The sequence below is a fragment of the Alligator mississippiensis genome, chromosome 7 (assembly GCF_030867095.1).
Source record: "Alligator mississippiensis isolate rAllMis1 chromosome 7, rAllMis1, whole genome shotgun sequence".
Classification (NCBI taxonomy): Eukaryota; Metazoa; Chordata; order Crocodylia; family Alligatoridae; genus Alligator; species Alligator mississippiensis.
Genome location: NC_081830.1, coordinates 53562271 through 53586264, shown reverse-complemented (window position 1 = coordinate 53586264; position 23994 = coordinate 53562271). Strand labels below are relative to the sequence as shown.

Genomic DNA, 23994 nt, shown 5'->3' with positions numbered 1-23994 from the left:
CCTCATGCCTGATGCAGGATCATCTATATAAAGAAGGAGCAGAGAGTTTGCCAAGAAGGGCCACAATGGTAAAACAAGAACTGATAATTATTTTAGAGAGAATTTATGACTTCAGGAACCAATGAATAACCTATGAATAAACAGTGTCTGGACAATAAGGGAAAACACCAATGTAGAGGGACCCAAGCCAAGTGGCTGCACTGAGATGGGGTCTGTGTGCTCAGCGGGTGTCTCGCTCTCTTTCAAATCTTGCCTACCACAACTAGTTGAGAAGAGGTATAGGAATTTAGTACCTGCTTAGAGAGCTGACTGAGGTTGGCATGGGTCACTGTTGGGGGTCTTCTGTGGGGCTTCTCCTCCCCTACCCTCCACCCCTTTCCACTCAGAGTTCCAGTTGGTGTTGGATACATGTTTGGCTGTCTTGAGTGACTGCCTTACAGCTCAGATGGAAAAAGAAGCAACCAGGTTTGTCCAGCATCAGTGTGTTTTGGCTATGCTGACTGGATTCTACTGTGAGTTCAGGGTCAGCTGGGCACGGCCCATGTAAAAAAGCAAACAAACTAACAACACCTCAAATAACCATGCCCTAGGCACTTCTCTGGCCATCCAGGCACCTTGGTCACTTTTCTTCAGGCAGTCTCAATCCCACATGGGTTGCCCTATACTTGCTCAGTCTGTGTAGGTCTGCCTGTCCTAGGCAGACTTCCAGAGTAATGTGAGGCCAGGGGAGTCATGAACCCAGGGTTAGTCCTGAAGGGTACCTGGCTTTTCCTGGCAGCTTGGTGATCCAGCATTCATCTGGAGAGCTTAGGGTCTCAGGCTCCTTGTCCCCTGCCTCTGTGAGGAAATGTGACAAGATTTCTCATCCCTCTGTGTGTTCCACCAGTCCTGGGGTTGGTATGGGCTCACATAGGGGTTCCCAGGTTGGCAGAAACCAATCTGGCCCCTCATTCAGCCCCGCATGCCCAACTGCTGTCAGCAGGTGTTAGGAGCCCCTGTGGGGCTCGTTATTCCCTGCAGCTGCTGCCTTGAGGCCTCAGGTGGTGGTCCATGCACCAGCTGCCTGATACCTCTCTGGGCTGCAGCCCGAGCCCATGTGGGGCTGGGGTTCTGACCTCTGGCCCACTCCAAGCGCAGAGCCCAGGGGATGCCTGTTGCATGCTGACTGTCTGCCCAGCAGCACAGCAGAGCGTGCCCTGGTTGCACGGGTTCACTGTTTTCCCACAAGTCAGTACGTGGCTTGGCTGAGCCCCTGTTACCACCATCTAATGACTGCAGTAAATAGAAAGTTTTTCACTCTCAGGTGCTGTGGGTGTTCCAGGATTGCCAGGTGTTCCAGGTGACCAAGGCCTCATTGGACTCCCAGGACCTGCAGGATTGCCAGGATTCTCTGGTTCCAAAGGCAGGAAAGGTAAGAATTACAAGGACTGCAACCATAGCTATGTGTTACTGTTAATTGCATGGGAACCAATGGAACTGAAAATCAAAGAGGAGTTTTAAAAGAGCTTTACACTGGCCTAAAATATTCCCAAAGTTGAGAGTGGCCCCCCTTTGGCTTAACTAGGACAGTTAGGTCAACTCTGAGCACCTCTGAAAATTCCACCCAAAGGCCACATCTACACAAGAAGCTAATGCACAGTCATTACTGAATATTTATTTAGTACTTGTCTAAACAAGTACTAAATGAATACGCAGTAACTTGAGTTATTGTGTAGTAATGCTGACAAACACCTTAATTGTGTTGCATGAAGCTGCTACACAGTAGTATCAGGGTACTGTGCAGCCAGCATCTCATGTAGATGCAGCCAGAAAGTACAAAAATTGTCTAAGGAAACCAGACTAAAACCTAAGGTAAATTAAACAGATACACAAGAGATCAAGTTCTTCTTAAACCAATGCAGCCAAGAGCAGAATTTGACACAATGACTTCCTTTGTAATCATTTGGATGCTGTGCTAACAGCTATACTGTGTTACACTTTGTGACCAGGCAGTGCCACTGTTACTCTACATATAGCAACTAGGAATCTGACTGTTGAAGCAGACTGAAGGGGAAAATGGTAACTTTGTAAAAGGCGCTCCATTCAAATGTCTGAATCCTTGTGTGACTGGTGCATTTTATCAAATTATGATAGTGAGATAACTACTATTTGCAAAAAGGTGGTCTCTGGGTCGATTACATCTAAACATGTTCCAAAAACATGAGAAATTCTGCTCTTACTGGTGATCACTGTGTTTGAATTGAGCAATGGCAAATCTAAAATTATTTTATCCATGAAAGTTTGTGTGTACACACACATACACTCTCTCTCTTTCTCTCGCTCTCATATACTCAGTATATATTTTGAGTATTGTTGCTGTTCATTAAAATTAGATCAATGTTAAGATAAAAAGATTTTAAAGTCCTTTTGTTTCTATCTGGCCTCGGAGTCACAATCTGCATCCTAAACAGTTCCTGGAATAGCAGAATATGTGGCCTCATACTTCAGTAGGGCCACAATTTCATCCAGAATATATTCCTTTTAGGAAGGACTGTGAATTCTTGTAGAGGGAAAGAGAAGTTTTAGCTTTTTGATTTCAGCCTAAAGCAAACTTGGGCAGTTCAATTATAAGCCACTGAAAAATGAGGTTTACAATGAAAGTTTTTTCTGATTATCTACAGCAAGGCAAGGAGTGTTGATACCATACAGTGGTGACAAATTTCTCATTGCTATGTAACCTACAGGGAGCAGTTTATCATGTTGCTCAGTATAATTATGTATTGCAGCAAAAGCAGACATGCTGCAATGACAAGATTTTCCAAATATGCTTCCATTTGAAAAAAGGCATCATGCACCTGACTACTTGTTACTTGCAAAAGTGTCCCATTCCTCTTCTGTATGGACAGGCATTTTGTTTAGGCTGAAGCAGACATGTCTCTTCTACATTTTACTAAACTTGTCCCAGGGCCTGCAAAATATGACAGGGGTCCAACTCAATGCCAGGTCTCAACATTGGCCCGCCCACCTGTCTCTATGGAGCAATTCACCCAGTCTTGCCTGCCATGACCCGCTGTTTAATAAACTGGTGTAAAATGTGGGAGGCTGCCCATTTTAATGCCCCGATGCCAAGGGGTGTTATACACTGCTCCATACTTCCCCTACACTGTCCCATGCCTTGCAGATGGCATCATAAGTTGATGATAGATAGCTCTAGCCTGAGGCCGAGCCAAACTCTCCCTTACTGGGCCTCCATCATTCATGTCGACAAGCTGCCATTTATAGGGCCTCACTCAAACCACCCACTCTCACTGGGCCTACTGCACTCTGCCCCCTCTCACTGGGTCTCTTTTGTACCGCCCATCACTGGGTCACTTTCAACCCACCCTGCCCCGTACCTTCCATTCTGCACATGCCCTCAGGCTTACGTACTCTCACTCTAACTGGGCCCGATGCAGCCTCTTCAGGCTGCCCCTACACTGACCTTACTCTATGTGGGCACCAGCCTCATACCTCACACTGAGCCAAACTCAGCCTCTAGCCCCTCTCTGGGCAGCTCATATACATTTTTGTGGGGGTTGGCTCTTGTTCAGCCCTTCAACCCTACTCTGCACATCCCTGGTGCAGCCCTTTGGGTCCTCCCACGCAAACCTTACTCTACACCCACCTGGGACAGTTCTTCAGGCTGCCACTGTGCACCTTACTCTGTGGGGCTCACATGCACTATTGACCCCTCTCTGAGGTCCCACTACTGCCCCCTCTCTATCTGAGGCCTCTGGGGTCATATGTTCCCCACCACCCTCCACGGGGCTTAGGTGCCTCTGTAGGCATACCTGCTCCGCCCCCTCCACTGTCTGTTCCTACTCATAATTACCCACTGAGTAGTGGGGGCTGGGGTTATAAGGCACCCCTACCCACCTTTCACTGGGGAGGCAACTGGCCTGGCATTTCTGGGGAGCTACGCCACCATGGGTAGTCCCACCCCAGCAGGGTGCAGTTTTCAGTCATACCCAGGACCAGGAGCTTCCTACTATCCCCATAGCTCCTGCCCTTACTTCCACGAGTGTTCTGAGCAGCAGCTCAGCCAGGTGGTGTTTCCGTGGCTGCAGCCAGCAAACTGCTGCCTGAGTCCTGGGAGCCTTGGATCTGAAATGCAGGCTGCTCAGCCCTCTCCTCCTATCCCAGAGCTCTCTTGCAGTCATGTGATTGCCAATTAGGGCTAGACCACACCTGCAGGCTGCCCTACTGCCTGCTTTCAAGCTTTAAAGTGGCAGGCACCACAGATTACCAATATGTGAACAGGGGCTGAAAGATAGACGGCTTCAATCAAAACAAATTTCAGAGGAATTGAGCAAGAATTAGATCTATGTGGATTAATTCTTTCAGTGCGGTTGAGTAGCAAGATGATAAACTTGGAAATGTATCAGGCATGGCTAGTGAACTCAGAGACAGGTGTGGCGGGTGGCATAGGCAGAGGGAGAAAATTTTGGGGGGGAGGGCTGAATGCACGCACACATGCACGCACTCCCCCCCTTCAAGGAAAGTCTGCAGGGGAAGGGGGATGGGCCGTGGGGGATGGGGATGGGACCAGGCAGGGATTGGAGCAGAGCTGGGGCTGGGATCAGGGCCGGGGTCTGCTGCACCCATCCCTTCCCCTGCATCCATAGTCATTGCCCAGCACTGGTGGCCCCTGTAAATTCACCATCCTGCACTGGCCCCAGCCCTGCACTGCCCAGGGTGGCCCAGAACGGGGCCAGCCTTGGCTGCACTGCTGAGCCAGAGGGGATGGAGCCCACGAGACCCCCATGCCTGCCCCACATCATCCCCAGGAAGAGCCCTGGACCCCTGATCTTTGCATGAGGCATAGGTGGGCTGCAGCTGCAAGCTTCATGCTGCCTGCTCCATGCCTTGCGGCTGCCTTTGAAAGCAACACGAAGTGGTACCATGTGAGTCCCACTGCTGGGCAGCCCAGGCTGGGCAGCAAGGCATATGGCGCTGAGCCGCTCAGCTTTCAAAGGCAGCAGCGAGGTATGGAGCAGGCAGAGCGCAGCTCACAGCTGCATCCTGCCCGTACCCCATGCAAAGATTGGGGGGGCATGGGCCCCCCTTTGCTGCTTGGTGTTGTGCTGCCAGGCTTCAAGTGTCCCATGACCTGGCCCAGCCGGGGCCCCATTCACCATGAATGGAGCCCCGGCTGGGCCGGGTCATGGGACAATCAGAGCCTGGTGGGTCGTCCAGGGGCACGGTGCGGGGAAGTCAAAGTGGGGAAATGTGCCCCAGCTCCCCTGCGGTGCACACGGCCCTCCCCCTCCCCTAGTCCTCCCATTCCCCTGGATGACTTACCTGCTGGAACTGCTATGTAGGCTGCCTAGGGCCATTGCATGTCTTTACACATGGCACCCCCTGTCTTCTGCCTTCCTCCCAACAGCTCTTTACCTGGGCAGGGGTGTCAGTACAGGTGCCCCGCTGCCTGCTTAAACAAGTAGCTATTTCAGTTATTTAAACTGGTCAAGTGTTTCCACTGCGCATGCGCCATTGAGGCGGTAAGGGGATAGACCCAAGGTGCCTTACTGCACATATGTGTAGTGGACTGGACCAGCCTGCATAATCATGACATGATTGATCATGTTGTTTTGAAGCTGGTGGGGCAGCCCCCAAGCACCCCCTATTAACCAAACGCCACTGAAACTTATCCATGTATATGAATGTAAAAGAATTGGTATGTTTAGTATATCGCAGAGCACAGATCTTAGATAATAAGTGACATAGTAACAATAGCAGCGTTGTAATAGTAGTGATGATGCATCTGTGACTATCATCAAAAGTAAAATAGTTTGTTAATTGTTCATTATTAAGGACAGAGTCTTGTTAGCATAATTGCTTCTCATTTACATTATAGATCTCATGTCTGAACAACTTTTGACGTAGGAATTGAAGTTATAGGACAGTCACCAGAACAAAACCACTGTCTCTTTATTACAGATATGTCTCACTAATTAAGGGCCTGATTCTGCAGCCCTTACTCATGTGAGTATTCCTTGCCCTAGCAAACAGTCGCATTACTTTCAGTGGGACTACTTGTGTGAGTAAAGGTTGCTGGACAGATCTATAAAACATGGAAATGATGGTTCAGATATAGGTCAGCCAATTCAGCTGTACCTGGAAATATGGGACTGTAACAGTCCAAAATCTAGAATTACAAGTGTTGATGCTATAATGGATTGTTGGCAAATGCATTAGAAATTCCCTGGAAAGCAAAGTAAATCAAGTCATCTATCCTGACTGAATATGCTGAAGATCAAAAGAATTTTAAACAGCAAACTGGACTGAAAAAATGTCAGAGTTTGTAATCATTTTAGATGTGCCATTATAAATTCCCCAAATTGGCTAAATAATTCTGACTTAAAACTTTAATAAGGAGCTCCTCTACAAGTACAGATGAGGCCACAGTACACAGGATTGGAAAGGTAAAAAAAAATGCCATAAAATGTTATCAAAAGAGCTGTGAATTAAAGGCAGACAGGATATTATGGACTAGACTTCCCCTGCCCTTTATTACTAAGGTTGGCCTGATACTTCCAAATAAAGCCATGTTTTCAGTTTAGCAATCGAGTCATATATTTGAGTGCCTAAATATGGCCATGCTGGACTCATACTGTGATGAAGGTACCTCTCTCCCCAACTTGAACTGAAGTACTTGTGTGTGCAGCTGATTGTAATTTGAAATGTTGGCAGTGAAGCAGAATAGTGAAAGTTCTCAATTTTCAGCTTTGATAAAAGAAAAACTTAAGCATTTACATTAAAATCACTCACATAATTATCCTGTATTAGTACAATCTTGTACCATTGTTTCAGCATTAAATAAATAATATACCATCAGTATCAGAAAAATGTAATTTGCATTTTTAATTGTAACTTCTATTTTGATTTAACATGTTTTGTTTTTTTTAATTGGGAAAATATATAAGTTCACTAATAAGAGTATTTATCATACTTTAAAAAATGAAAATATGTTAGTAATTCAAGAGTAGTTCTATTCTGAACATGATCAAAATGTTATCCTGTTTTTTTCTGTGTCAGTTATTTTTCTCAGTTTGTAGATAATAGGATGTTCTTTCCAAATGTTTATCCTGCAGCTCACTATCTGGTAAATCCACTAGTAAATCATCATCAATTACAAAGATTCTGCACAATAGTACAGGTCTTCAGTTACGTGTATGCAACCCCACTGTGCTTAAAAGGGTTTGCACAATTTAGGATTTAGACTTGTTTTTCAAATAATCCTGTACAAAATAGAGTGGACTCCCCCAGGTACTCTTTCCATGGGATTAACGGAAGTAAGAAAAAAGCAGTAAAATCATACTTTTATTACTAAAACAGGTAGATTATAACTGTGAATTCATTGAACAGATGCTGTGCCATTTTAAGGTCACTTTTCAAAGTAAACTACTCAGGTATGCGTACACTACAGTCACAGAAATAGCGTGAGACAGTAGCACAGAGAGATCTGAGCCAGTCTGAGACTAGTTAGCTCAAATACCAGTAGCTCTCTAGTCATGGCAGGTAATGGTACGTGTCGGAAAATTGGAGAGCTCTATGCTGCCAAGGCAAGACTGCAGCCTAGGCATATCCTACAGGATTAACAGGTAGATGTTCTTATTGAGAATAAAAAAGGGGAATTACTTTTGCTAGTTTCACTTTCTTTTGCCACCTGGGAATCTACAAATGACACTTTCCCATGCAGACCACTCTTCCATTGTCAAAACACTTAAAAAAAATGCATTTTGAATAAGAAACATACATTCAGTTATTTTATACATTATTTACTTTTTCAATGAATGTTCTGAAGGATTTTGTCATGTTCCTAAGTACATCTGCAATACTTCTAGGTATGTCTGGATTGCCTGGATTAGATGGCTTGAACGGACTGCAAGGGCAAAAGGGTTCACCAGGAGTTCCAGGTAAAGAATAACATTATTTACATAGAGAGCACAAATTCTTTTCAAAGGTACATATTGGATGGTATGCTATATTTTGATGTACAGCTTGTCCAGAAGACATTAATGATAAACTTTAAAACAAAACTGAAGGTTAGTGATCTACTGTGACACACCAGAAATCATTTGTGGTAAAAAGACTTAATGGCCGTGTGTAGACAAAATGAGAAACATGTGCATGACCCTTTAAAGTGGGCTAAATGCTTCTGCACCACTTTAATGGTGTTGGTGTTTGCACGTGTCGGCAGCATATTGTGCATTAATTCCAACCGCTGTAGGAACTTCGGTGACGTAATATGCCTTAAATGACTTGGGATGCAGCAAATGAAAACTACTTCAAGGAGTTTTAGTTTCCTGCCGCTACAGCCACAGAGTGAAGCACCAGGCTCCACGCAGCTCCACAGCTCTGCAGGAAGCCCTGCAGGCAGCCTGACTGCAGCCCAGAAAAGCTGCTCTGCCTAAGAAAAGTGGCGAGCCTGATCTTTTTTTTCTTTCCTCCATGGAGCCTGCCTGCCTGCCTGAGCTGTGCAGGGGCCCGGTGCCTCTCTCCATGGCTGCAGTGCCCCCCAGGACCACCCAAGCCAGATGCCTAAGGGTGGGTGCCGCTTGGGGGCGGGGGGGATGCAGCTGCTGCAGAGAGAAGGGACGGTCCCTGCACCCCCAGCAGCCCAGGGAGTGCTCCACCCACTGGCAGCTTGTCCTCCCCTCCCCGCCAGAGAGGCAGGTAAGTCAGCAGGGTGTGTGCAGGACATGGGGGGTTTAATCAGTTGTAAATTGAAGTGTTGTTTTTTAAAACCCACCAATTCAATTTAAGGCCCTTGTTTTGTCTACACACGCCCAAAGTTCCTTGTTTTAATAGTCCAACAGTTTTGCTAGAATCCTTCAAAACTATTTTTACCATGAAAGTGATCAGTGAAAAGTTCCAAGTGAAGCCAAGTCACAGAGTTTTCTTATATAAAAAACAACAGTATAAAAGGAGACTTATGGGGGAAAAATTCTGGCCCCATTAAATTCAGTGGGAGCTTTGCAATGGACTTCAGCAGAGCTGGGATTTCACCCCTGCTAATCTATTTGCAGTTTTCAAAAACCACTCTACAAATCATTATTAATATTGATGCCAAGCTCCACTCCACAGCTTGTGATTATAAGTAAATGTTGAGACATTGAATTATGAAAAAAGCCAAAAAGTAATATTTCCAATTAAGGGAGATAATCATGCATCATAAAATACAACCCAAAGAGTACTGCAGCAAGGATCTTAACATTTTTGAATTGAGGTGAATGAAGGTCAGATTCAAAACTCCATTCAGCTTCCACATGAGAAGCAGAAGCAAATGTTAGGGTGATCTTAAAAAGAAGAACTTCCACAGCTGGTATTTAATGCTGTGCATCTTTATTTACATTCATGGTAGATTTCATGTACCATAATTATTTTCCTATGAAGGTCACAGCAATACAGGGCATCCAGGATACCAAGGAGAAGCTGGACCAAAAGGAGACAAAGGTGAATCTGGACAGCCAGGAATTTCTCTTCCAGGTCCTCCTGGAGAAACAGGCCTGCTAGGACTGCCAGGTAAGAAATGTGTTTCTCCCCAGTGTTGATTAGGCAACCGTTGGTCCTTCTGTATCATGGTGTATGCATGAGAGGTCACCAGGACCTTTGAGGCATATGCTAACACAGGAGTGTGGAGGAGTGGAGGCTGCCCAAACCTTCTACCCCTATTTGGATCATTGAGACAGTATCCAAAGGCCAGACTGTGTCTGGACATTCAGTGCCTCAATGGCTGTAGTTATATGCACTTCCAGAAATGAACTGCAATGCTAAAATGAAAACTCAGGTAGTCTTATCCACCTGGTCAGTGTGCATATGAACTATGTCTTTGGGATCTCTTCATTAGGAGAATGATTTTTCTCATTCTAGTGCATTGACACCTTCTGACTTTGTACAAGGAAGGAGTGAAAGCAGAAGATTAAAGACAATGGACAAAATCAGGGAACAGTTAAGATCTCATCTTGGGAAGAAATTCTCAGCGAAAAGGAGTGTAGAGAGCTGGCAGTTACTACAACACCATGTTAAGGATACAACAGCAAAGTATCCTGCTGTAGAAAAACATAAGAAATATAGTAAGAGACTAACATGTCTTTCTCAGGAGCTGTTTAATGATAGGAAAATCTGAAAGGAATAATTCAAAAGTAAAGCATACATATAACTAAGGGATAGATATGAAGAAATAGCATAAGCACCAATCAGAAGGCTGAGGTGCAAAGTGAATTAAAACTAGCAAAGGCCATAAAAGATGAGAAGATACAATTCTAAAATTACACTTACATGAGGGAAAGGTCCATTACTGAAGGAGAAAGAAGAAAAAACACCATATGATACAAAAAAGGAGGCTGGAATAAATGTCTGTCTCTCTTGCTTCAGTTTTCACATAAATGGTTATGTGTAATCAAATGTTTAACACAGTTATTTTTAACTGGGAAAGCAGGAATAGAGGCCACAGTATGGAAGGAAGAATTTAAAGAATATTAATGTAAATAAAATGTATTTGGCTGAAGAGGTTTTAAGGAAACGACCAAAGCATTCTCTGAAGTGTTGGAGATTATCTTCAACTCAAGGAGGCTGGGAGGTCACAGAGAACCATAAAAGGCTAAACACAATGCCTATATTTAAGAAAGGGGTGGGGTGGCAGGGGGAGGAGAATCCAGGGAATTATAGGTCAACAGGCCTAATTTTGATCCATTGAAAGATTCTGAAACTGTTTATTGTTTGTAAGGACCTAGAGCAGTGCTTCCCAACTTTTTCGTCATCATGACCCCATTTATGACCCCATTTCCACAACATCGCCCCTCACTCCCAACCCGCAAACACCACCTGCCAGGTGCTTCTCGGTCCCAACCCACAGCTCCCACAGCCCTGCCCCTCACCCCCAACGCACAGCCCCCCAGGTGCCCCTCCCCTACATGGGCAGCACAGCTGGAGCAGAGCCTGTGGTGGGGGCAGATGTGGGCTGCCTACTGCTTGCTGTGGGCTCCACACCCAGCTGCCCTCTCCCTGGGGACCTCCATGGCCCAACAGGCGGGACCTGTTGCGGTAGGACGGGCAGGCTTGGTGCCACTGCCAGAAGCCCCATGCCAGCCATGGCAAGGCACCCCCTGACCACCCAGCAGCAGCAGCATGGAGTTGTGCCTCCTAGAGGATAACTTGGTGAAACAGCCATTGTGGAACTGTCAAGAACAAACCAATTTCCTTCTGTGATGAGGTAACTGTCCCAGTGGATGAGAAGCAAGCAGTAGAAGCAGTATATATTGACTTCGGTAATGCTTCTAACTCTGTCCCACTTGACATTCTCATAAATAAATTAGGAAATTATGGTCTAGATTAAATTACTGTACAAATAATGATTAAATGATGCACAAATGATTAAAAAATTGTTTTCAGAGTACTTATCAGTGGTTTGCAGTCGAGAGGACATTTCGTGATTTGTATCAATTCCAGTTTTATTCAGTGCTTACCTTAACAACTCTGATGTCAGACAGGGCCCTGGCAGATGTTACAGTAATGACATGATTGGGATTGAGGAATTTTATGTCTCATCCAAAGCAGGACACACAATGTTTTGGGATGGGGCGTAACATTCCTCATATCCCAGTTGCACCACCGCAGAGCAGCCTCCAGCCTAATTTCCAGATTAGGCAGGGTGTGTCTGTCCTGGTCCCTAGGACTGCCCCATGTCTGGCATCAATGCTCAGCTGAGCAGTGGCATCTGGCATGGGCAAACTTGGTTCTGGTTCAGGCTGTCCCCAGCCTGATCCAGGGGATTAGCACCAGGACCTAGGGCTGTTGAGCCTAGTGCTGACAATTAGCTGATTGGCAGCCCCAGCCCCTGTCCCAGCCCCAGGCAACCCCAGGGTTTAAGCAGCATCCTGATCCCAGGCTCCCAGTGTTCTGGGACTTCTAAAAACCATGTGTGCAGCCCAGCTTCCCACAGCTCCCTGGGACTCAGCATTTTAAAATGCCTTGCTTTGTAGCCCCTACAGGGGATGCAGAGCAAGGCAGGAAAAACTGCCAGGTGCAGTGGCTGCCTGTGAGGGGAGCCCCATAGCAGCTCATTTTCTGTATTGGAACCAGGGCTGCCCTGGTCCTGATGCCAGCCCCCATTCCAAACCTATAAAGCTGATTGTCAGCATCGAGATGGGGACATTCAATTTATGGCTCCATCCAAAGGAGTCACAAAAATAATCCACATTTTGTGTGATATATTTGTGGCCAGTTTTTCACTTTATGGCACCACAAATTTGCTGGACACGTTACACTGTTACTATTTATGGTGCAATTAACATATTAATAGCACCATAAATGTAATGTGTGCCAGGGGCCACAAACTTCATTTATAAAATTGGTAGATAACAGCCATCTGGGAAGAGTTTAAAACACTTTGGAAAACAGGATTAATTTTTAAAATGGGCTTATTAAATTAAAGAAACATTCTGAAACAATTTAACAGGCAACAAAGATAAGTGAAAAATTTGGAAGGCACGACTTACGAGAAAAGGTTGATGGAATTGGGATTATTTTCTTTAGAAAGGAGAAAATGGGGAGGGGAGGGGAGGGAGAGGCACAGTGGCAGAAATATTATCTCTTCTATATTGGAAGACTGTTATAAGAAAGACGGTGGCCAGTTCTTCACACCTACTGGACAAAAAGCAATAGGCTTAATTTGTAGCATAGATTAATTAGAACAGATATTAAGGGTAGCTAATCATAGAAGAAAGCTACTTTGGGAAGCTGTAGCATACTGTTAACTGGCAATTTCTAAGAACAAGTTCTTAGACACAATCTCTTTCAGCCTGACATAGTTATAATTTCTATAGTCACGGAAACTAGAAATTTCATACAATTTGTGGAATCAGTATCAAGGAATGATATATTCTAGGACATTTTAGTTTCAGTGGAGTTTATAGAAAGAAATGAACACTGTTTAAAAAAAAAAATTTTTTTTTTTGCCAAATGCCTCAGGCTTTACTGGATCATTCAGTACTCAATTATACCATTAACCCGACGGTCTGGATGACTACATCTCACACCTCTAGTATCATAGTGCTTAGGGTTGGAAGGGACCTAAACAGATCATCAGGTCTGACCCCCTGCCCCGGGCAGGAAAGGGTGCCAGGGTCATATCACCCCAGCCAAAAATCTGTCCAGCCTCCTCTTGAAGACCCCCAAGGTAGGAGAGAGTACCACCTCACTTGGGAGTCCATTCCAGAGCTTGGCAGCATGAACTGTAAAGTAATGTCTCCTGATGTCCAGCCTGAACCCTCTCTCTAACAATTTGTGGCCATGGTTCCTAGTAACCCCGGGTGGTGCCTGGGGGAACAGAGCCTCCCCCAATTCCCGCTGGTCCCCCCGGTGAGTTTGTAAACGGCCACCAGATCCCCTCTCAGCCTTCTCTTGTGGAGGCTGAATAGGTTCAGGCTCTTTAGTCTCTCTTTGTAGGGCCTGCCCTGCTGTCCCTTGTCCATGTGAGTGGTCCTCCAATGGACCCTCTCAATGCTAGCCACATCCTTCTTGAAGCGCGGCACCCAGAACTGGACACAGTACTCCAACTGTGGCCTGACCAATGCCACACAGAGGTGGAGGATCACCTCCCTGGACCTGCTTGTGATGCATCTGTAGATGCACGACAAGGTGCAGTTAGCTTTACTGACCGCTTCCTCGTATTGGCGGCTCATGTTCATCCTGGAGTCAACAATGACTCCAAGATCCCTTTCTGCCACCGTATTGACAAGAAGGGTGTTCCCTAACCTATAGTAGCATTGCTGGTTCCTTCTCTCTTAGTTTTGTACCTTATTTCTGCAATCCAAAATATAAGGCTGAAAATATAGTAGCTTACATATGATCTGCTCTTTTAGGTAGAGCAGGAGGTCCTGGGCCTAAAGGACATGTTGGAAGGGCTCCAGAAATTGCTCCACGTGGTCTTCCAGGGGATCGAGGGCCACCTGGCTCCGGCGGTAACAGAGGTAAAAGAAAATCAAGTGATCGTTAACCAAACCCTGAACTCAGCATTACTAGCAGCCTGTGTGTTAGTACATGAATGCCTGCAGACACAGAAGATTTTTGTGGATAGTATCTTTTATTGCAGCAGCTCTCCTTCCAGGCCAGGGACAGAAATTACACATACACGTAACTGATTTAGGTTAAACTGGTTTATTGAATTTCTGTCTCAGATCCCCTCCAGATTCAAGTTAACTCACATATCCTCAGCATCCCAGGATGCTTTGCACCTCCCCCACAAACCCCCCCTTGCAGGGTGGGCAGGCTAGCCTTGGCCCAAGCTGTTTGCTCCAGCTAAGCAAAGAGGCATGCTCTAGCGCGCCTGGCTTCTGGCCTGAACCACTGCAGTCATGTGTCTGCATTTCTGGAATCAAAAGTGAATGTTATCAGTTCAATTAACACAGCTTAGAATAACCAGCGAAGCCTGAATTGATTCACTCTCAGGCTTCTTGGCTATCTGTACTTAGCCTCAATGTGCAGAGTCCCTTATCAAAGCCTTCCTGTTACAGGTACCACTTCCCCAGTCCTCTATAGATCCAATAAATTGCAGAAGGGCAGGCCAACCTGTTATAATGAGGATAATGATATTTATTACCTTTGTAAAGCACTTTTCATACATTGCTCTCAAAAAGCATTACAAAGGAGATAAACATCCCTAATGGTCTGGTATAAAGGTTTTATGTGTATGCGTGCAATATGTAGGCCTCCATGAGTTCCAGTAAAACCTTTAAAATGCACCAACTGCAATGCATTTATTGTATATTAGGAATTTTATTCAGACTGTATTTAATATTTCCCAATACACTTGTAAATATAGTTATTACAAATCTAACTACTAGGCTAAAGATGGCATTAAAGAACTCTCTTTATCCTAAATAAGTTAATGAAAAAACTGTTTTCAGATAAGTACTATGATTTTGAACTTGTTGGTTGTAGCTGTGTTGATCTAAGGGCATGGGCAGGCAAGGTTCCTTGGGTAGATGTGATATCTTTTATTAGACGAACTAAATAGTTGGCAAACTTGTTCTTTGCAAGCTTTTGGGCACAAATACCCTTCTTCAGGCATAGGGAGAGTCTGCCGTTGTTTTGTGTGCTCTCCTGGGTAGAATAGAAGCTGATATACAAAATGCAGGTTTGTTCAGGAGGGTGTTTGTGCTCAAAAGCTTGCAAAGAACAAGTTTTGCCAACTATTTAGTTGGTCTAATAAAAGATATCACATCTACCCAAGGAACCTTGTCTGCCTATGATTTTGAAGTCTAATTTTATAGAATCTTTAGGGGACAGAAACAAGAGTTGCAATTTCTACTAAAAAATTAGGACCCTCTCCTTTTCACTGTCTTCAAACATTTCCCTTTCTAGCTCTGCAGGCTTCCTGGATAGCACAGTTCAAATGTGCTATTGCTTTAAAACTGAATGTCTCATATCCATCATCAAGTGTACTTTCTGGCTGAGATCAGCCACACATATCAGCCCCATGTTATCTACTTTTGCTGACCTGGGTTGAGCTCCTGCTTTGGGTTCATCTCTGCCAGAAATAGTATTGTAGCTTTATGCAGTTTCAAGACAACTTAATATTTTGAAAGCAATCTGCCTGAGAAATTGTTCTGATTCTTCCAAAATGTGGACTTTTCCCCTTAAAATGAAATCAGCAGGAGGACTAGAATGGTGAATGGTTGATATTCAGTCCAGGACAAATGACAGATTTACATTCTAGCATCTCACAGTCCCACAAAGCTAGAACAAGGAGCTTTTTACCTTTGAAAGGGGACTCCCAGACCTTCATGAGGCTTCAGGGCACTTGGTCCTGTAGTACGAGGTTTTAAACTTGCAGTATTTGTAAATAGGTTTTCTGTGAATGATGCATGTTTTTGTGTAGAACCTCATGCCGATCTTATAATCAGTTTAAGAGCAGGTGACTGGACTTTCCAACTGCAAATGAAGGCAGCAGGACTTGTAAATTCCACAAGTCCTGTAATTCTGGCTGAAGGGATTAAAAAGCACCTTAGTTTTATTAGCTTGGATTTTTTCTATTTTTATTGAAATAAACAAGGAACTGAAATAGAAAATCTTTCAGTGCCAATAACTGCCCTAGTACCTTACTCCATTAAGTTGCAGTGCCAAAAATGTGGGAGTGGGGGAAGGAAGAGCAGCTGGGTCACCAAGCTGGTGCCTCATTGACAAACTAAACTTCTACAATTTCCTCACCCCCTCCCCACCTCTCCTAGCTAGGATACATCAAAGGCTGGCGATTAGGAAGGAGTAGAAGGCTCAGGAATGGCCGGGAGCAGCTCAGAGTAGGTCTGAATGCCCCTCACCCCAAGATCTGTTCTGGGCTTGCCCAGGATAGAGAACTTAAGAGTGGCTCTCAGACACGCAGTTTGGGCTGCCTCAGGTCATCATTTTACTTGATTACCACTGGTCTCTTGTCAGCAGTGGACCCAGAGTCAGGACAGAAGCAACACAGACCTGCCTACTGGTTCTCAATGCAGATAGCACTACCCCGCTTCTCACTGGCTACAGAGGATTTGAGTGGTTGCGGGGCAGGAGGCAGTTCCTGGAGATCTCCTCCGCGCTACCCTGCAGCAAGGCTTAGGGTAATACTTTGCTAAACACTTGGGTGATTTAGGGCTTCAATTTCCAGTAAAATCTCATAGGGCTTAGGTGCTCTTAAAAATGCTATGCTTTGTGCCAGTATTACCAGCAGTGGTTTGTTTAGGTCCGCCTGGCAGTGCTGGCCCTCCTGGAGAGATCATCTTTGTGAAAGGAGATCCAGGCAACTTTGGTATTCCAGGGGCAAGAGGGTTTCCTGGCCAACCAGGCCAACAAGGAGCCAAAGGCTTTCCAGGAAAACAAGGAAGAGAAGGCCTACATGGTATGATTTAATTTGTTTGGGTGAATACCTGCACACTCATGTGCCAGACCACACTCCACCGAGGCATGTGCAGAGTCCACTTCTTGCCAGGTGAAAGGAGAGAGTGTCAGGCATCTCTTGGCACTGCTGTTATCATGGATCTGTGCATGGGGAAAGGTCAGGGCAGAAGAAGATGCACACTGTGATCCACCAAACAGGATGAAGCCAGAAAATAATGCTGTGTGAGGCATTGTTGATTTCCATTTTGGAGCATCCTCTGATTTTGGGTGCCCTCTGGCTAGGAGAGATTTGTAAGTTTGCCAGAGGTGGAGTAAACCCTAGCAGAAAGCTCCAGTTGAGTTGCATTGCCAGACAGCTGTGAGAGGCAATGAAGGTGATATCGTCAACATTAATGGCTTTGTACTTCCAGCAGATTTCTGGGACTTGTAAAGAATACAGGGTCTAGATTCCCCTCTTTTATGATAGGCAGAGTGAATCCAGAGAGTGCCATTCCCCTCCTACCTCCAAAAGGAGGAATTACAGGAAATACCATGAGGCTTTTCCCCATGTGCACAAACTGGTTCCATCTATGCTGTGTTACTCAAAACATGGTCAGTGATCCAATGCCTCACCTTATTATATGTCCTGTGCTTTCAGTTCCCTTGGGTGATGCTGTATTTAACTGCTTGTTATGAGTAAATCTTTCAGTAATATCAGTGACCCCAACATTTTCCCACCATTTTCTTTGTAGGTCTCAGAGGAAACCCTGGTCCCCAGGGTCCTCCTGGGCAAGTTGGGCAGCCAGGAGACCAGGGCATTGAAGGTCATCCTGGGCCTCCAGGTCCCAAAGGTATTTTTGAATTGATTGTTCCTTGCCATTCATTGGTATTTATATTTGTATAGAACATGTTTATTAATGTTCATCTACATGGACAGAGTTTAAACAGCCTCAAAAAATCTGGTTGCACAGTCACCTTGGAGGAGTATAAATATATTGAGGAGGAGTTAAATAGATTTGTTTTTCTTATTATTATCTTCAATCTTGTTCTGGTAAATTGTCATGAATTGCATTAGGTTAGTTTTAAAAGTTAGCTGTTGCTTTTAGTTATATAGCATTATTTTGAGCCACTGATAATAAAGGACAATTTAATAAATGATCATTCTGCTCAAATACTGTCACTAAGTTTTTAACAACAACAACAGAAAGAAAAAACAAAAGGCAGAAGATTATGGTCCTTGCAGAAATGTGCAACAGATGCCACTTAGTACAAAAGTTCTTAATGTGTTCTGCCACCATTTTCCTTTTTGTATAAAACATGCATTTCTTTACAATAGTATATTAACAGGGATTCCAGTGACATAGTAAAGAAATATTACCTCAGCTTACTGTGTCAAAATGAGAGTCTGGAAAGAATTAATCTTGAGAAACTCCTTTATTTGCCAATTAGAAACTATTTCTTAAAATAAAGAACAGATGTTTTCTCATTATGCAAATCTGAAAAATATTTTAGGACAATAAAGTTCCCAGAGTTGTTTATTTCATTTAGTCATAGATATACTACTTTTTTACTGACTGGCATACTGATTTCAGGAGAATAAGGGATATTAGCAACTTTGTGGAAAAAAATCCTGAGGTCTTTACCTGTGTTTAAACTCAACTTTTCCTTCAGACTCTAAAAAGACTTTCCTTTGAGGAAGTCAGATTTTGATTCAGCGAAGACCGAGTATATATGTAATAAAGGCTAAAACCCAGATTACCTCTGTTACTCTTACCAGCAATGTTTTCCCTAAGAACCTTTTCTGTATCATGTATTCAGATGACACTCTAACAGCAATGGCTACTGAGGAACAACATAACACTTGCATGTTGCTGCTTACACAAGGCAGCTGCAATGGAGTTGCAATTCCTTGCAAATTGTTCCCTTAGTTTAGATTTGTAGAGAGGGGGGCAGCCATTCCTGTAACCTTGGGTCAGCTCCTGTCAGTGCCATATCAGTCCTGCCTTTTGCTTTCTTAGACTCCTCACAGAAAAACTGAATCTCCCAGATATTTCTATATGGCAGTCTGTCAGATCACCAGATTTGTAAGCATGTCCAACCTCTAATCCTACCACAATGACACATGTTTGGGGATTGTTGGGGTGTATGAACATGTAACAGAGGTGGTATTTCCCTGCTTTTGTATAGTCCTGGTCAAGGTCCTCACCTAGACATCCCTCTCCACACGTGGTTCTAGTGAAAGTTCTAATAAGGACTGCAGGATTTGACATGAGGGCATTTTTTCATGAGTATCTGACATGTCACCAGGCACTTTTAATTAGCAAGTTGTGCTAATTAAAGCATATTGAATGTGTTTTATTTCAAAGCACACAGCTGCCATTTTCTTAGTGCAGAGACACTCTGTGCTGCTGATACACATGGCGCGTGAGGCTGCCAGAGCACATCAATTTATGTGCTGCAGTCGAGTCTGCTCCGACATGCTGGATTTCCAGCACATCAAAGCAGGCTCCCTACATGTGTGCAGGTGCCCTGAGACTGCCAACAAGAAGAGACTGACCACTTACAAAAAACACTTCCCCATGTAACAAATGCTATATTTTACAGAAGTCATCTGATCGATATGTGATCCTTTGTCAATATGAAAAAATCTCATCCTGTGTTCCAAGACCTGTGTTTTTATATATTTTGCCATTAGTATGACTAATATTACCCTCATGAGCTATTTCAGTTCTAATTCCATTCCATTCCTCATTCTAATTTACATGCCTGAAACTCGTTTCCACACTGCATCACAATGGCTGCTGTGGTCTGCTTTCCCTGGTTTGAATGCTTCAGGCTTCAGAGGTAAGCTGGAAAAATCTCTTTGACAGAAAGTTGTTCTGCAGGTCTAGGTTTCTTTCTATGCTCTCCAACCTCATGGGATAGAAGTCATGTTTGATAGCTAAAAGTGATAAATACTGTTTATAACAATGCCAGAACTGGCACAGGGAGCCTTTGCATGTGGCAAGTGGCAGACCAGGAGGAATACAGGCAGCATAGCAGCAGTTAGGGCAGGAAACAAAGCAAAGCAGAATATTGGGTAGGGGAAGGGGATTGAAGTAGCAATTGGGAAGGATATCAGGCTAATTTGTGACATGTTTGATAAAAAGGTTGGCCCCCACTAATAGATAGGTGGTGTTTCCAGGTTGAGTAATATCATACTAGTGTCATGATGAGGAGCTTCATAACTAAGTGCCTGTATATAGAATGACATATGCTTGACATGTAAAATATGGGGGTGTCTCTTAAATTATTTTTATTTCATTTTATCTGCTGCCTCACAGCCGTTTAACCAGCTGAAACCCACTAACAAAGTCCATGTTCCTATTACCAGATTTGAGGAACCAGACACTTAAACCCATTGACTTCAGTCCAGTAGATCCTCTTAGTCACTCTGTTTTATTACAGAATGCAATGGATGAATAAAAACAATCAGAACAGGTATTCTGTCAGATGTTTGTGAGTATTCACCTTTGCATTCTGTAATAAACGCCACAAAGGACCATCAGTAGGTAAACTGTAGCCATTCTCTGGCTGCTCTTTAATGTATATGCAAGCCCTGTGGGATGCAACGTCTAGCTCCTTACCTCTGATCTACACAAGAAAAGGCAGACAGTTACCTTCTTAACATAAAGCATCATAAGCTGTAATGTATACTGACAAGGTTCTTTGGATAAAAGTGATATCTTTTATTAGACCAACTAGGTAGTTAGAAATATTGTTCTTTGCAAATTTTCGGGCATAAACAGCCTTCATCAGTAATGTATGCTGAACTCTTAGGTTAGGGACACATATTCAAAAAGCCTGAAGAGATTCAGTCTTTGCAGGTTAGTTTAATCTGGCTAGGCTAAACTGCTTGTAACCAAGCAGACATCCCAGAAATGCAGGCACATGCCAGCAGTGGCTCAGGCTAGAAGCCAGGGGGCACTAGAGCAGCCCTCCCTTCCCTTCCACAGGGCTGAGCTGAGGGGGGCATGGCCAGGCCCCTGCAGGACATTATAATTAGGGAGGAGTTCCCCCCTCACACACACTCCTTGATAACAGAGCATTTAACAGCTCTGTTATAAGCATTTAACACCCCATCAGAAAAAAAGTCTCACTCGTTACAAGTTCTTCTTAAACAGATTTTTCCAAAGGAAGGAAGGCAGGGACATGACCATCAGGGCTGTTGATTACCTCCAAAAAGCCCTAAGTGGACACTGTTCTTATGTGCCTTACACAGCATTAACTAGCAAACCACATGCTGGCTACAGTCCGTACTGTGGGAGAGAGGAGGAAGGGATCTCTGCTTAAGCAGTGAGTGGTGAGATGGGGGGTAGGACAGGGGAAAGCCAGGCAGACCCTGCTGTGTCTGCAAGTCTCTGCCGAGCTCCAGCCAGGGAGCAGAGGGGAGGGGCCAGCCCTGCTGTGAAGCAGAAAGCCCTGCCCAGCTCAGAGCATGCTGGGATGCTGGGTGTGTCTGGTTTAGCTTAAACCAGCAAGGGACAGACATTCCATAAACTGGTTTGACCCAAATCAGTTAAGTCTGATGCAACATTCAATCAGGTTTATCTCAACCTGCTTTCAGCCATTTTCAGACTGGTTAATGTGCACTGAACATCTGTTCTGTTACAGGTTTAAACTAGTTTCTGACCACTTAAACTGGTTTATGTGTAATATCTATCCCTAGCCTTATGACCTAGGTTTCCCCCAGGTTTCAGCTCAACCAGTTCAGGCCACATGAAGACAAGATAAAGACATTTAGCACACCTTAACAGACAGGCTAATCATGCCATTACTTCCTTGCCTAAACAAAGCTTGAGAGCAAAATTAAACCAGTGAGACTCATTGATTTAAGTTTTTAGAAAACTATTTAAAAACACAATTGAATACTGAAAACTAACAGGGTTTTTATATTGATATCTCATATGGGAGCCATTATCCATGTTTTGATCCAATTTCCTTTCTTACTTCACATTGCAGGTGACCCTGGTGAACCAGGAAAAGTTGAAGACAACTTATGCCCTAAATTTCCAGGGCCTCCTGGCAGAATTGGGTCAAAAGGACATGAAGGGCCTAAAGGATTACAAGGGCCAAGAGGCTACACTGGATTCCCAGGTATGGCCTCTGTACTAAATGCTTGGATGGATATTTTGAGACTAATAGAGTATTTAATATATGTATTTAATATATTAACTATATTATATAAGTATTTAATATACAACTGAGTACAGGGGGTGAGAATGTTTCCATCTTTTCCCTTTTAATTTTATCATTTCCTTCTTTCTTCTTGAAGATGCTAAGGACATGAACAACTGAACAAATCAGGAGTTAAAATGGGGAGCAGGGGTTAACAATTGTGCAGCTGACATTCAGCTACATCTGTGGGCTCGGTCTTATGCTGCTTTAAGTGGTAGTTAAACTGGCAGCTTAGTGATCAGTGAAATAGGGTTAAGTTACTGTGGTTTACTATGGGTACATGAATGGTTAGCATATTCCAGCTGCTCTGTAATAAAGTCCCTCCCCCTGTTAACTTGCTGTAATGCAGTGATTCCCAAAAGGTGTTCCACGGTACAGTAGTGTGCCACAAGACCACCGCCCCCACCCATCTAAGGAGAAAAATGCTCTCTTCCTCCATTTGGTACCCTGCGCCTGCCCTAGTTACTCCAGCAGTACTTGCAGCTACTCCTCTGGGAACTGTTGCTGCTACTGGCTTTCTCCATGCTTCCTTGCCCCCAAGTCAACCCCTGCGCCAAGCCTCCCATACTCCCAGCAGTGTGCTTTGCTGCAAGCAGGCAGACACACAGAGTGAGTCACACTGCAGCCCAACTTGCCCCTTCCACTTCTCCCACATTCCTGGCCAGTATGTGAGATACTGCAGGAGAAGCTTCAGAAGCAGGGGCTGCCCTTGCCCCTTGAGGTACAAACCACGGGCCAGCAGGGGGCAGAGAGTGGAAAAAGCAGAGCACAGTAGGACGAGGCCCTGTCCTTGTGGCCCTTAAGTAGCAGTAGCTAGATCAGGCTTCTCAATTTTTTTTTAGCTTCAGGGCCCCCCCACATATGTTTTCTGAATTTAGATCTATCTTAGTGAATTTCAACTGTGGTGCCACAAAATTCAAAAAAGATATGGAGGGGGGAGGCCTGTGAAAAGGTTGAGAATCACTGGAATACAAGACTTATTCTTTGATTAAAAAAATACATATTTGGTGTCACTTTTTTTTTTTACCAGTAGATCTCATCACTGGTACGTTTTCCTCTGGGGTATGGAATATGTGTAACACACACACACACACAGACACACACACACATACACACACACACACACCCTTTTTGGGCATATCAAAAGTTTGGGAAACACTGCTGTAATTCCTTCATTAGTCCACAACTTAACGAAGTACAGGAAACCCTCGTTATTCACGGGTTCGGCATTCGCGGTTTCAAATATTCACGAATGCCAAATCCACATTTTAAATACACTTTATACGCTTACCGGAGCTCCTCTGGAGTTTTGTGCTTGCTGCCACCAGGCTCCCACTGCCACCGCCGGGTTCCCACCGTCCTCACCAGTCGTACCCCACCCCACCCCCAGCCGCTGGGGGCAATGCATTCATGAACACAGTGCCTTATTCGTGGACTTTGCCATTTGCGGGGGATATGAGAACTTATGCCCCACAAATGGTGAGGGTTGCCTGTATAGTAGGTCAGAATCACCAAAAGGACAGTGAGCAGATTGGTGTGGAAATGTTAACTGATTTATGGCATTCCTCCATGAAATAAATGCAAAAGCAGATTTTTTTTGTGTGTGTGTGTGAAAGACAGAGATATGTGTGTGTGAGATTTTTCTTCCTGGACCAAGTGGGAGAGCTGGGAGAGCTTTAAACAAACTTTTGGGCACTCAGGTCTGAGAAAGAAACAGGCACAGCTTAAGTTAAGTAACTGATAGAACAAAGGTCTGTGTAAAATTCCATATGTAAATAATAAGTCTGCTTAGAGGGATGAAGCTGGACTGTGAAATAGAAGGAGGACATTATTAACAGGAGTAGCTAACAGACAAGAGAAATGCAGGAGAAAGGATAATTTGACTAGTGCAAGAACAAG

General features: G+C 44.3%; 1 protein-coding gene across 1 annotated transcript in view; it reads left to right on the top strand.

Moving 5' to 3' along the window:
• COL4A4 (collagen type IV alpha 4 chain) overlaps positions 1–23994 on the top strand; it is a 132661-nt gene that overhangs the window by 88639 nt on the left and 20028 nt on the right. Inside the window, exons 37-44 of the mRNA XM_059731860.1 lie at positions 1304–1411; positions 7866–7937; positions 9418–9546; positions 13887–13994; positions 16745–16900; positions 17631–17776; positions 19524–19722; positions 21880–22014. Of these exons, the coding sequence (XP_059587843.1) occupies positions 1304–1411; positions 7866–7937; positions 9418–9546; positions 13887–13994; positions 16745–16900; positions 17631–17776; positions 19524–19722; positions 21880–22014 (1053 nt within the window). The remainder of the gene's footprint in view (positions 1–1303; positions 1412–7865; positions 7938–9417; positions 9547–13886; positions 13995–16744; positions 16901–17630; positions 17777–19523; positions 19723–21879; positions 22015–23994) is intronic.